This window comes from Neomonachus schauinslandi, chromosome 14 (assembly GCF_002201575.2).
Source record: "Neomonachus schauinslandi chromosome 14, ASM220157v2, whole genome shotgun sequence".
NCBI lineage: Eukaryota > Metazoa > Chordata > Mammalia > Carnivora > Phocidae > Neomonachus > Neomonachus schauinslandi.
The window spans coordinates 55,658,301-55,671,159 of NC_058416.1; the positions used below are offsets into that span (position 1 = coordinate 55,658,301).

At 44.0% G+C, this 12,859-nt stretch overlaps 1 protein-coding gene across 1 annotated transcript in view; it reads right to left on the reverse strand.

The window, feature by feature from the left end:
• L3MBTL4 (L3MBTL histone methyl-lysine binding protein 4) overlaps nucleotides 1-11,757 on the reverse strand; it is a 331,186-nt gene extending 319,429 nt beyond the window's left edge. The window contains exons 1-2 of the mRNA XM_044921260.1: nucleotides 11,745-11,757; nucleotides 11,509-11,600 (exon numbers count right to left, since the gene is read on the reverse strand). Coding sequence (XP_044777195.1) covers nucleotides 11,509-11,600; nucleotides 11,745-11,757 — 105 coding nt within the window. The remainder of the gene's footprint in view (nucleotides 1-11,508; nucleotides 11,601-11,744) is intronic.
• Nucleotides 11,758-12,859: the final 1,102 nt, after the last annotated feature.

The following is a 12,859-nucleotide window of genomic DNA, read 5'->3' on the forward strand; positions in this document are numbered from 1 at the left end:
GGTAGAGCAGGAGTGGCATCTATGATGTCTTCTGGGATTCTAGAAACCTCCTAAATTTTAAAATTTGTGTGCAAATGGATATAAGCACTTCTCTAAGGAGATTACCAATAGCTTTCATTAGATGTTCAAAAGGGTCTAATACCTAAAAAAAGATTAAGAACCACATGGCTGTCCTTCAAGGGAATCTGTCATTAATCAATCCCCTGACTACACAACATATTTAGGAGTCTTCAATAAGCAGGCATGAGCAGTTCCTGCAGCTGTTCATCATGGATATACAGGCCAGGCAACAAGGCATGCTTCAAATCCTGCTTTTTCAAACTGATGCCTATTTTTGCCATCTATTTGTTAGGCTAATGGGGAAAAATCATCACCTACATAATTAAACATAACTTGCTGCAAGGCTTCAGTTAAGACAGTAGTGAAGGATCGCTGATTGTGTATTTTTAAACTCTCATTTTAGAGACTACTTCCTTGTTATTTTGGACATTTTTCATAGGTTAATTCTGTATCCCAAACTGTTGCCAAGATTATACCAAGAAGCATTCTACAGAAAGAGAACACAGAATTCATGGCATAACAAAAGTATTCTCAAGTAAGCTAGTGGATGCCATTCCTCCTGCTTTTTTGTGAATCTACTCTACTATAATCTCAGATGCAGAAATTCTCATTTCCCCAGAACTACTGACCTTATTGGTAGTAGGAAGTTTGGCTGAGGTGTGTGTGTGTGTATCCAGGTACCCTGACCTACCCACTGACTGAATTACAGTCTCAGAAACAAAAAGAAAGCACATAGCAGAGTGGGTGGAACACTGTTGGATTTAGGCAGCTTTACACCAACAAAGATCTTCATAAACAAAGAGAAAGAACCCACCAGTATAAAACAAAGGACTGCATAGAGAGAACTTTTGAAAATAACTTCTGAAGATGTCTGATAATTCACTGGCCAACATGAGTAGACTCCACAAATCTCTGAGTGTAGCGTCTAAAGCAATAAGCTCACATATTTTTTCCCTAAACGATTAAACCCTCATAGGGTAAAAAGACAAAGATACTTCTAATATAAATTTGCTTCAACTGTAGGAAAAAAACTGTGGAAACTGTCTACTCTTGATCCTGAATACCACTATTTTCTTCTTTTAATTTCTCTTCCTCTGAACATCTTGAAACATGACATTCGGCTTCCAGCTGGAACTGCAGATAAGCAGCCTTTACGGGGGCTCCAAGCCCCTCCCAGTAAGGAGAAAGCAGCCCGATTGGACTGTCCAGCCTCACTACTTCAGATCTGCTAAACTATTTCCCAGGCCTCTGGTACTTTGAATCCCACCATTACGGAGAAGTGGATACTAAGAATAGGAAAAATATCTGAGCTGCAAGATCAGGATGTATCTTCAGTTTTGCCCCAGAACTTACAGCTTTAGAGAACATGAGAAATGAACATGAATGAGAATTCTCTCTGTTCTTCAGAGCCCCAGCCATTAATCAGCTTAAATGACTTCAAAGCTACAGTCTAGTTTTAAAACACACTTCTTTCTCTGCCTAATATGCCTTGGGATTTAAGCCCCAATCAAACATGTGAATATAATACACACAGTATTTTTTTTTTTTTTTTACAAAATGTGTTCTTTCCTGGGAGAACTCTTAAATATCAATGAAGTTATCTTAAAACTGGGGGCAGCAAAAATACACATAGAAGACAAAAACAAATAGGAAAACAAACAAGCACACACTTTAAGTAAATAATAGACCTAGGCTATAATCTGATTCTAAACATATCAGAATTCATAGTATAATGAGGTATTTCATTTTCTCTTAAACTACTAAAAAAGTCATGCATGGTCATCATGTGGCTACTGATTAATAATTTAAAGTATTATCTAAGAAGGATCTATATTAGAACTATGATAGTATTCTCAGTGATTATCAAGTAATTTGGAAGCATGTTCAAAGCACAAAATACTTGACATGTGACTGAACTGTTTTGGTTGGAAAGGTCCTACTTGTCTGAAATCATTCTACAGGGGGTTATAAAATATATGAATTTTCATGGCAGCATCTTTCTGCGCCCACAAAGCTAAACACATATTCAGACTTTATCAAAAACAAAACACAGACATGGGTTTTTCAGATTCTATTTAATGTACTGGCATATTAAAAAAAACAGATTTTTAAAAGCATAATTCGGGTCTGGATACAGAAGTTAAATTTAGAGAGAGAGTGTAAGCTCTTCCTTTCACTTGGACTTCACTAAGGGAAGGCTCAGAGAGAACAGGCTGTTATATCTAGGGCAATTAGGTGGTTAAATTAGGAAGGTGTCTTTGTTCCCCAACTACTCCCAGACCTTTCCAAAAGAACCCCCCCCACCACATCATCCTACAGATGGCTGAAATTTCCTTCTCAGGACACAAAGTATTTCTTTCCCAAATCATTAGAGATTACTACAGATTTCAAGAGAGGCGGAGGGACCTAGTACAATAAAAGAACGTGTTAAGGAGTGTCTGAGATAAAGATGTCGCTGAGGAAAGCAGGGGAAGGAAAAGCAGAAATGCCAAAGTCAACATAATGATTCTGCCTTGTTTTCGGAGACAGAGGAGAGCAACTGAGGAAATATTTTCTGTTCCCATCATGAAGGCAGGAGGACCAGCATCACAGCGAGCATGCAAGGTGTACAACAGCAGTATCTGCCAACACTATGGTTTCAGATGAAGCTCCAACAGTGAGTGGTTTTCAGGAGCTCAGGAGATCAGAAGACTGAGATGGAACAGCTCAGCTGGGAGGCCACACTTGACGGGGAGCGACCAAGAGCCCTGTTGTGGTCAAACGGAGGCCGGTCCCGATGAGGACAGAGTCCTGGGAGACGGGGTCCTGCCTAGAGCTCAGAACGAATGCTGTCAAGAAGGGCAGGTTCTGGGGCACCTGGGTGGCTCAGTCATTAAGCGTCTGCCTTCGGCTCGGGTCATGATCCCGGGGTCCTGGGATCGAGCCCCGCATCGGGCTCCCCGCTCAGCGGGAAGCCTGCTTCTCCCTCTGCCTCTCCCCCTGCTTGTGATCCCTCTCTCGCTGTGCCTCTCTGTCAAATAAATAGATAAAATTAAAAAAAAAAAAAAAAGAAGGGCAGGTTCTGGGGACAGCAAAGGACTAGAATCTGCGAAGTGTCATCTTAAGAATTCTTGCATCTAAAAGAGTGAACTACATGTCAGACACTGTATTGGGCTAAACACTGTATATACATTTTAAGTAACTCCTCAACAGTCTCTAAGAAGCGAGTAATATTATTGTCCACTTTCAGTTAAAAACTAAGAGCCAGAGAAACGCTTCACAGAGTCCTTCTTCTATAAAATGAAGGGAAAGAAGCTGAAAGCGCTTAATGAGGCAGCACACATACCAACACCAAGCCAATAAAAAGATGCTCCAAAATGCACCTCTCTCCGAGAATCATGAAGCAGGGAGAAATTTAAAAAAAGGAAAGAAACCCAGTCAGTCTTCACAGAGATTACAGCTCTACCCAGAGACAAAACACACTACATGTAATCACACAGAATGACAGAAAAAGCAGTCAGACATGCTACGTACACAAATGACAAACAGAATCATAGTTTACAAAGATCATTCCAGCAACAGTGTGCAGGAAGGTTAAAGGTGGGGCTGGTCTGGACAGAGAGAGATCATTTAAGAAACTTTTGTTACAACTGCTATGAAAATAAAATGGGGGCTTCCTCCTACATGAAGGCAGCAGTAGTAGGGGCACAGAGAAGGAGATGAAGGGGCAAACCTGAGCAGAGCAGACACACGTGAGCAGAGAGAGCAGGAACAGCAGCTGGCCACTGTGAAACGAGTGTGGAGGGCCCTTCCCAGGGACCACGAGCCCATGAGCGGACTCACGAAGGCAGACTGGGAAAGGGAGTCGGCTTTGCATGTGCTGAGTGTAAGACGGTTGTGGGCCACCCAGGGGAGGAGGTCTAGGAGGTTACAGACTCCACTGGGTCTAGGCGGAACTCGAGTTAAGGGGGTAGACGAGACGCCCCAGGGGCCATGCAGAAGGGGGCCCAGGAGAAGCGGATTTTTGGGAGTGCCTGGCAAGGAGTGGCTGGGAGCAAGCAAAAGCCGCACCGGACAGCAGACAGCATCCCGGAGCAGGGGGAGTGTAGGTCAAGGCCTGATGTTTGTGGCTTTGAAATCAGGGTAGGCGGTCGGGGGGGGGGGGGGGGGGGGCACTTCCACGGGCACAGTTTCAGGTCATGGTGGGAGTAAAGGCCAGGATGCAGAGTTGGAGGAGGAAAAGGTTAGAAAATGAAGAAAAGAGAAAACGCAGGCCAACATTTCAAAAAGCTAAAGCAGACTAAGGAGATGAGCTATTAAAGGGAGTGCAGGACTAAGGGCCAGTATGCTTTCTTAAAGATAGGACAGACTGGTGTGGAGGAGAAGCAAAGGTAACTTACAAGCAGGACATGAGATGACTGATGGGTCGTTGATCAGTTCTCTCTAGAAAAGCAAAAATGGGAAGGCTCCAGAGCATAGGCAGAGGAACGAGGGGCATGAGGAGGGTACTTCTCCCGGTTCAACCTGGGAAAGAGGTCTAAGTAGGTGTGAGTGAAGGTTTGTGGCAGGGAGTGGAGGGAGGTCCCACCACATCCATCAAGGGAGTGACATCTTCTGCTGGGAGCAAGGGCAGAGGCCTCAGAGAAGTGCCTTCCCAGGAAGCAGGGAGTACTCAGACTGACAACCAGAAGGATGGCCAGGCACTGCCCTCTTAGCAGAGACTGGTGGTCTACAGTGCCACCAATCTGCAAGGCTTTGTGCTTCTTCTCTAGCAGGGCTTTGCAGCTTAGTTAGGTACAGAAGTTAGAAGGCACATGTGATTCATCCAGAGCTGGGATTTTGGCAGGCATTTTGGGGGGAGAGGAGAACAGGGGGACAAGGCAGTGGAAGATCCTGGCAAGAGAATGGCTGAAATGATGGAACTAGGGGGCCTCGCCTGGCCAGAGGAAGATGTGAAGCCAGAAGGAAGAAAAAGGACAAATTCAACAACCACAAGTCTGAATTAAAGGAAAAACTGATACTGTGAGAATGAGGGAGACAGAGGGCTGCAAGGACAGTGGATGGGATCAGACAGTGAGATTGAAAGTTCCACAGTGCAGGAGAGGTCCAGTTCTGATTGACGCAAGTGTGGCAGGAAGCAGGTGGACTGCCCTGGGAAGGAGGGGCAGGCCCCCAGGTGGAGGCAGGCGAGGTACTAGGTGGCTCACGCGGGCAAAGGCTATCCAAGGATGAGCAGGAGACCGGGGCAGAAGCAAAGGGGAGGCTTGGGGAGGGTAGCACGTGAGCACGCACATGCCCACAGGTGCACACGCGCACAATCGAATGAAGTAACAAGAGTGGAAACCGTAGGGAAGAATGGCATACGCCTCAGGGGAGGGAGGGTTGGGTGCCGAGTGACAAAACTAAGGAGCAGGCAGGAGGCAGGAGGAGCCTAGGCCCCCTGACCTTGGGGGGTGGAGAAGTGAGTTTGGTAGAGGGGAAAGGGCACTCTCGGGAAGCAGAGGTTACAGCGAAGCAGCTATGCATGCTGGCCGGAGAAAGGAGGGACTGATGTGTTGAGCTACTAAGATGCGTCACTTGCTTTTTTTAAATAAGATTTTATTATTTATTTATTTGAGAGAGAGAGAGAGAACGAGTGGGGAGGGGCAGAGGGAGAGAGAGAGAATCTCAAGCAGACTCTGTGCTAAGCACAGAGCCTGACACGGGACTGGATCTCTCACAACTCTGAGATCATAGCCTGAACCGAAATCAAGAGTCGAATGCTTAATCAACGGAGCCACCCAGGCGCCCTAGTACATTACTTGTTTTGCCACAGGGGTGCTGCAGAGGTCACAGGAGAAGGATGGGAGGGAGCCGGCCATGAGAAGCCACTCAGGCCAGAGGCGGGGACAGCACAGCAATGGGAAGGAGATGGCACCTGTGGTCAGTGGCTTCCAAAGACAGCCACTTCCTAATCCCTGAACCTGTGAATACGGTATGTTATATGGTGAAAGGGATTTTCCAGATGTGATTAAGTGGACCATCTCAAGATGGAGAGGTTATCCTGGATTATCCAGGTGGGCCCAATGTCATCACAAGTGTCCTTGCAGGAGGGAGGCCAAAGGACCAGAGAAGGAGATGTGACCATGGAAAGAGAGGTTGGAGTGATATGGCCCCACAAGCTAAGAAACGCAGGTAGTGTTTAGAAGGTACAAAAGGCAGGAAACACACTCTCCCCTACAGCCTGCAGAAGGAACATAACCCTGCTAACCCATTTTAGACTTCCGGCTTCCTGAACTATAAGATAATAAATATGTGTTATTCTAAGCCACTAAGTTCATGGCAATTTGTCATAAGCGTGAAAGAAGAAAGAAAGAAAGAAAGGAGGGAAGGGAAGGGAAGGGAAGAGAAAAGAAAAGGAAAGAGAGAGAAAGAGAAAAAGAAAAAGAAAAAGAAAAAGAAAAACCCCCTTGCTATATAAAATTCAAACTACAACTATATACTACACTATAAAAGACCCACAGAGAAGTCCAAGAGTTTTAGCTTTTCCATGATGACTTTCATCTTGTTCTGAAATACTAATCATTTTCTGGGGCGCCTGGGTGGCTCAGTCGTGTAAGCGTCTGCCTTCAGCTCAGGTCATGGTCCCAGTGTCCTGTGATCGAGCCCCACATCGGGCTCCCTGCTCAGCGGGAAGCCTGCTTCTCCCTCTCACACTCCCCCTGCTTGTGTTCCCTCTCTCACTGTGTCTCTCTCTGTCAAATAAATAAAATCTTTAAAAAAAAAAATACCAATCATTTTAAAATATTCAAGTGTCCCTGACCTGCAGGGGCCTAAGCACGCATTTAGCCTATCTACTCGGCCATCCACTGGCTGGGGAGACAGAAACATCTGCTGGGCATAAAAAGCAGAGCCTTCTGGGCCAGTCACTAAGGACAACCGGGATGGTTTGTGGGACAAGGATGGTTTAGGGTGAGGTAGGGCTATGCTCCCTCGGTCAGACTTGCCCCCAGAATGCTGGGATAGGTGCAGGTGGAGGTCCCTGTGGCTCGTGGCCAGATAACACAAGGAACAGCACCTGCCTTCCTGCTGGTCCTACACTGTCTCCCAAGCCTCACTCCCACCAGCAGGAGCCGGGCAGACAGAGGCTGCCAAGTCCACAGGTCAGAGTGCACAGGCTGGGACAGCTTCCTGAAGGGGGAGGGTCTTGGAGGATTCCTTGGCTAGAAATGTGACTTTAAAATATGACTTTCTTTAAAATATGCCCCCCCCCCCAAGGGGGGACATGGACCTACGAAGTTCAGAGAACAAGAAAAGACATAGAGGCCTCACGCTTGGATAGACTCTGAATAGTTAAGCAGGGCAGCAACATGCTGACCCGCACGGAAGAAGCTCTGTGTTCATGTGCATCTACAGATGGGGCTAGACTGTGGGGACTTGGATTCCAGGCTGGCATATTTGAACTTGTGATGGGCAACAGGGTGGGAAGAACGTTTCAGGGAGATATAGTGGATGGTTAGATGACTGGCAGGGAGCGATAAGAGAGAAAAGTTTTAAAACCAACTTCAAAACCAAAGAAATAAATATTTTAAAGTTTGAATCAAATCAAGATAGGCCCATTTCACCAGTAATGAAGAGAAAATGTTTTTATATTTTCTGTCAACAGAAGATGTTTATATCCTTGTACACTCACTACCCCAGATGGTAAAATAAACCATAAATTATAAAACACTTTACTTTGTCTTGTACAAAAAGAAATTCAAAATAGGCCTATAGATATGCAAAAAGCTTGTGTACAAATAAAATAAGCATACTCTTTTAAAAATATACACACACGAATATATATACATATATACACACACATTTTCTTCGTAGAATACATGTCTGATTTGCATGATAGAACTGCTCACTTGTGTGTCTGTCACTGGTACACCTTCTAAAACTGGAGTATTAGGATGGAAATGATATAGTAAAAGTAAAGCAATACTCAATATCTTTTTAATAGTTTTCCAATCAGGATATGCAAACTGTTTCATTTTATTTTCAACATTTCGGTGTCAAAAGCTGAGAAGTTCCATCTTAGCTGGCTGACCTGAACACCATTATTACAATATTTACACAATTAAAATGGACAGTAAGAGTCAAGAGCACAATGTTACTCTAAGTTCAATCTGATCATCTTTCTTGGAAGACTGGCCTTAACTACCTGCCTTTTTTATTCTACTGAACACTATTTTCAATTATAAACCACGTCACCTCATCTCAGAATATAAATGTCCAGTCAGAGTAACACTGTATTTGAATACAAGAATCTTCAGTTATCAGGACAAATCAGACCTAATAAATGGTAAGCTTCTTCCTCCTCATTCAGGGTTGGAGGAGATACCACCTCTGCTCGGAACACCTAGGAAACTCATTACTTGTACATTACGCTGACAATGAACATTCTACCTCACACTGCTGTCATGTTTTCAGGCGTATCTTACATCTCAGTAGATGGCAAGATTTTAAGCAACCATGTTATAAACTCCACAGTGTTTCAGTCCATGTAAACGATGCTTTGTACAGATAGTCAAGCTACTCAATTACGTGAGTAGCTTGACTGTTAAATTCTGAGTGAAGAGAAAGGCATGCCAACAGGTCAGACATGTCCACTTTCGCACGTGCTCATACTTTATGGTCACTTTCAGAGTTGACAAAAATTAGAGTCCACAAGCTTGAGAAAGTCATATTTTAAAGTCACATTTCTAGCCAAGGAATCCTCCAAGACTGCGTCCCTTGCTCACTGCTCATCTGTCCTCTGTGGAGAGAGTCATGGATTCTCCTTACACCCTCCAGAGGGAGCCCACCCCTGCCTTTACAATGCCACGTGTCCCCTTACTTAGTGCTCACAGTACCTCTCTTGTCAGATCTCTATAAAGTCAAGGGAGAACAAGTTCTATGACCCATAACCTACTATTACACAATTCCCAATGTTGAAATAGGGATTTATTTCAGGAACAGGAATCTCACATTTGCCCCCTTGGAGGTTTTTGTTAGTTAATACTAGGTCACGAGGGAAAAACTGGGGGAGAAATTCTCTGTTCTGCGGGTGTTCTTGCACTAGTTGATGGACCTTGAGGTGTCCTAGAGGAGAAACCGAGAAACTGTGTTAATCCACTCACTGGCTGAGCTGAGGGAAGAATGCAGGCACTGACCAGAATCTAACAGCTCTCTGCCAACAGCTGAAACTTGCCTTGCTCCAGAAACAAAAGTCCATTTCAGCCTAACACGCTAACATGTGGTTCAATTCTCAATGGAGGGAAGAGAGGACCCCGGTCTAGGGACACCCAGGGGCCTATTCCTAAGACCCTGCATCACTCATGGCCAATTTTGCTACATGGAAGTCCTGACCTCAATCACTGACTGGTCTTACATTTTTGTGGTCTCTGGGTGCCTTGAGACCCTACAGAGATCCCATCCATGCCCAGCCACTGAGTCACAAGGCTGGCCTGTGTCCTGTGGTTGAACCTCTCACCCTGGACCCAGCTGAACTACATCTGCCCTTGGGGCTCACAGCTCCTGACAGGCCTTAGCTGGATCTGGGGCCTGCCCACTCCACCCTCCTGACCTGCAGTGACCACACAGCATGGGCACAAGATGGGCTCAGAGACAGAGAGAAAGGGCAACTACGGGTTGCACTGGATTGCCCCAGCCAGAGCCAACTCTCTTTAAGGACCTTCCATGCTCGGAAATGAAACACTGACTGATCATGAGCACATTAAGAACAGACATTGTGAGGAAACATGAAAGAGAAGGAAGAAGAGACCCCTTACCGAGGGAACTTACCCTAAGTCTCAGCACACGACAGTCTCATCAGGAATCAGCAGGGACCTGACTCCTGCCTGAGCAGGGACTGCACAGCTGTTACAAGCTACTACCACCTTGGGCCTCCATCTTGCACACAGAAGCCTGAGGAGGTTCTCAAGCTCCAGGGTGCCAGGCCCCACCCGCTGAGGTTCTAAGTTAATAGGTGTCAGGAACACCCATACATCTGGGTTTTCCAAAGCTCCATAAAGGCATCTGATGTGAAGATTGGGCTGAGTATGAAATATTTAGTATTTCTTTTTTTTTTTTTTTAAAGATTTTTTTATTTATTTATTTGACAGAGAGAGATACAGCGAGAGAGGGAACACAAGCAGGGAGAGTGGGAGAGGGAGAAGCAGGCTCCCCACAGAGCAGGGAACCCGATGCGGGACTCGATCCCAGGACCCTGGGATCATGACCCGAGCCGAAGGCAGTCGCCTAACCAACTGAGCCACTCAGGCGCCCAATATTTAGTATTTCTTAAATGTAAGCTGCCAGCACTTGGTTTCTCTTTCTTTCCCTATTTGCTTCACATCTCCCCCATTCTATTTCCATGGCCAGGATTAAAATTGTTAGCCCTTTTGGGGCACCTGGATGGCTCAGTCGGTTGAGCGTCTGATTCTTGGTTTCAGCTTGGGTCCTGATCTCGGGGTCGTGATATCAAGGTCATGAGATCGAGCCCTGTGTTGGGCTCTGTGCTCATCGGGGAGTCTGCTTGAGATTCTCTCTCCCTCTCCTTCTGCTCCTCCCTGCTGCACTCTCTCTCTCTCTAAAATAAACAAATCTTTAAAAAAAATTGCTAGTCCTTTTACATAATAAAAAGTACTAGATGTAACTTAACAAAAATGTCCTGAAAAGTAAAGTAAATAAGGAGCGTTAGCTTCTCACTGCTAGTTAAAATGCAATATAATGATGCAAATCTGATGCAATTTTTTTATATAAATCCCCCTGAAACATTGAAAACACAGACCAAGAAGAATAGATAGGGTAGCAGAAGATTTGGTACCCTGGGTAAAGATGATCCCCGTGAAGTCACAAGCACCCCATGCCAAAAGTCACTTGGTCAAGCAAGCCCACACAGGCTGCTCTTGGCATTGTTAGAGTCAGGTAGAATGTAATTAAGGGGTTTCACTGTCTCCTCCAACACGTTGCCTGACCCACCACTTCCATGCAACACATCAAAACAGATCCCTTGAACCTGATCCTTGGGTGGTCCTGTGCAAGTAATATCTGCTAATACAAAGAAAGACTAGCACGTATTGTTCATTATGTGCACATACATTGCATCCAATGCCCTCTACATGTACACCTGATTTCATCCTCCAACAACCCCAGGAGGTAGGTATGGTAATTTCCTTATATTACAGATGAGGAAACTGAAGCACAGAGAGACTGAATGACTTGCCCAAGGTCACAGAACTGGAAGGTAGTGGCACTGGGTTTCAAACCCAGGGAGTCCAGCTCCAGAGCACACTCCAGTCCAGCTCTCAATCACTAAGGCTTCCGTTAGCTTCGTTATGTAATTTTCCAGTGAAACCTACAAATCAAATAAGTTGGATGTTCTGTGTAGGCAAATGATTTCCTTTTAGTTACTTCTCTTAAGTATTCATTCCCTGCCAAAACATAAGACTGTTAGTGGTTCACCTTGGAAAACAGTTCAACAGGTGCTGCTGTTGCCTTCTGTTCTGTCAAGTACTGTTCCCACGACCACGCTTCTTGTGCAGTCACTGAAGGGACTGGAAAAGAAAACACAGTGACTTTTCTTGAAACAGTTAGTGACAGAAAAATAATATCTAACTGAAGATTAACTCAACAAGCAGGCTGATTCATCAAAGAGGTCATCAGGAGACCCAGCAACTGATAAAAATCTTATCTCTCACTTTCCATGAGCATGTGGTAGAGTCATCTAACCAGTCCATATGCAGTTTCTCCTGTTTTAGAACAGGCCTATGAATACATCCCCTGCCAAGAAGACCGCTGATAAACACTTAAAATGGGTAGTTTCTTACTCCTCTCAAAGAAGAGTAAACAGGTACCGGTTTTCTAAAACATGATTTGGTTCATTTTAAGATGAATGACCTGAAAATATCTGTATCATCTCCTTTCGCTTTCATACCTCTTTTTGGGATGAATGTCACTTGGTACAACCTTTGGAAGGCAATGTGGAAATATATGTCAAAAGCCTTAAAAATTATTCATATATAATTCTGAACCAGCAATTCTGCTTCCAGGAATTTGTCTTAATGCGATTACAGTGAATGTGCCCAAGGGGCAAACACAAGGGTTTTTATCCTAGAACTCCTCATAATAATGAAACATTGGAAACAAACTACAGGTCCACCAAGAGGGGGTTAATTAAATACATTGTACAAACGTGTCATTTTAATAATAGGCTGTAAAATTACATTATAGAAGATTAATGTCAGAGAAAGACTATGTTAATGATACACTACTAGTGGAAAAAAAACAGCAGTTTAGAAAACAAAATGATCCTTTTTGGTAAAATACGTAATTGAAATGTGAAAGACTAAAATTATGTAAATCAAAATCTTAAGTGAAGTCATCTTTAGCTGCCAGGATTATGGCTTCTTCCCAGTTTTCTCTGCACTTTATTTTTCTGCTTTCCAAATTTTCTAGATCAATAGCTATCCTTTGTAATTCAATAAAAATATCATTTTTAAGTAATAAAAATCTGAAAAGCATTGATAATTGTTTTAAGTTTATACTTCTACGTCCCAGTAATTCCCCCTCTAGGATTAACATGCTAAGTAGTCATGATAAAAGTTGACAGTAAAAATATACATCAGAACATTATTACAGCAAAAACACAAAATAATACTAATATGAGAAAAAGGTCAAAAAGACTATAATACATGTACCTATATACATAGGCACATATATACATATGATTTTGAAGTTATCGAAAACTATTTTTTAAGTAACAAAATACCTTGAGAATTTTCTAGGTTAAGTAAAATCAAAGTATGTACATAAA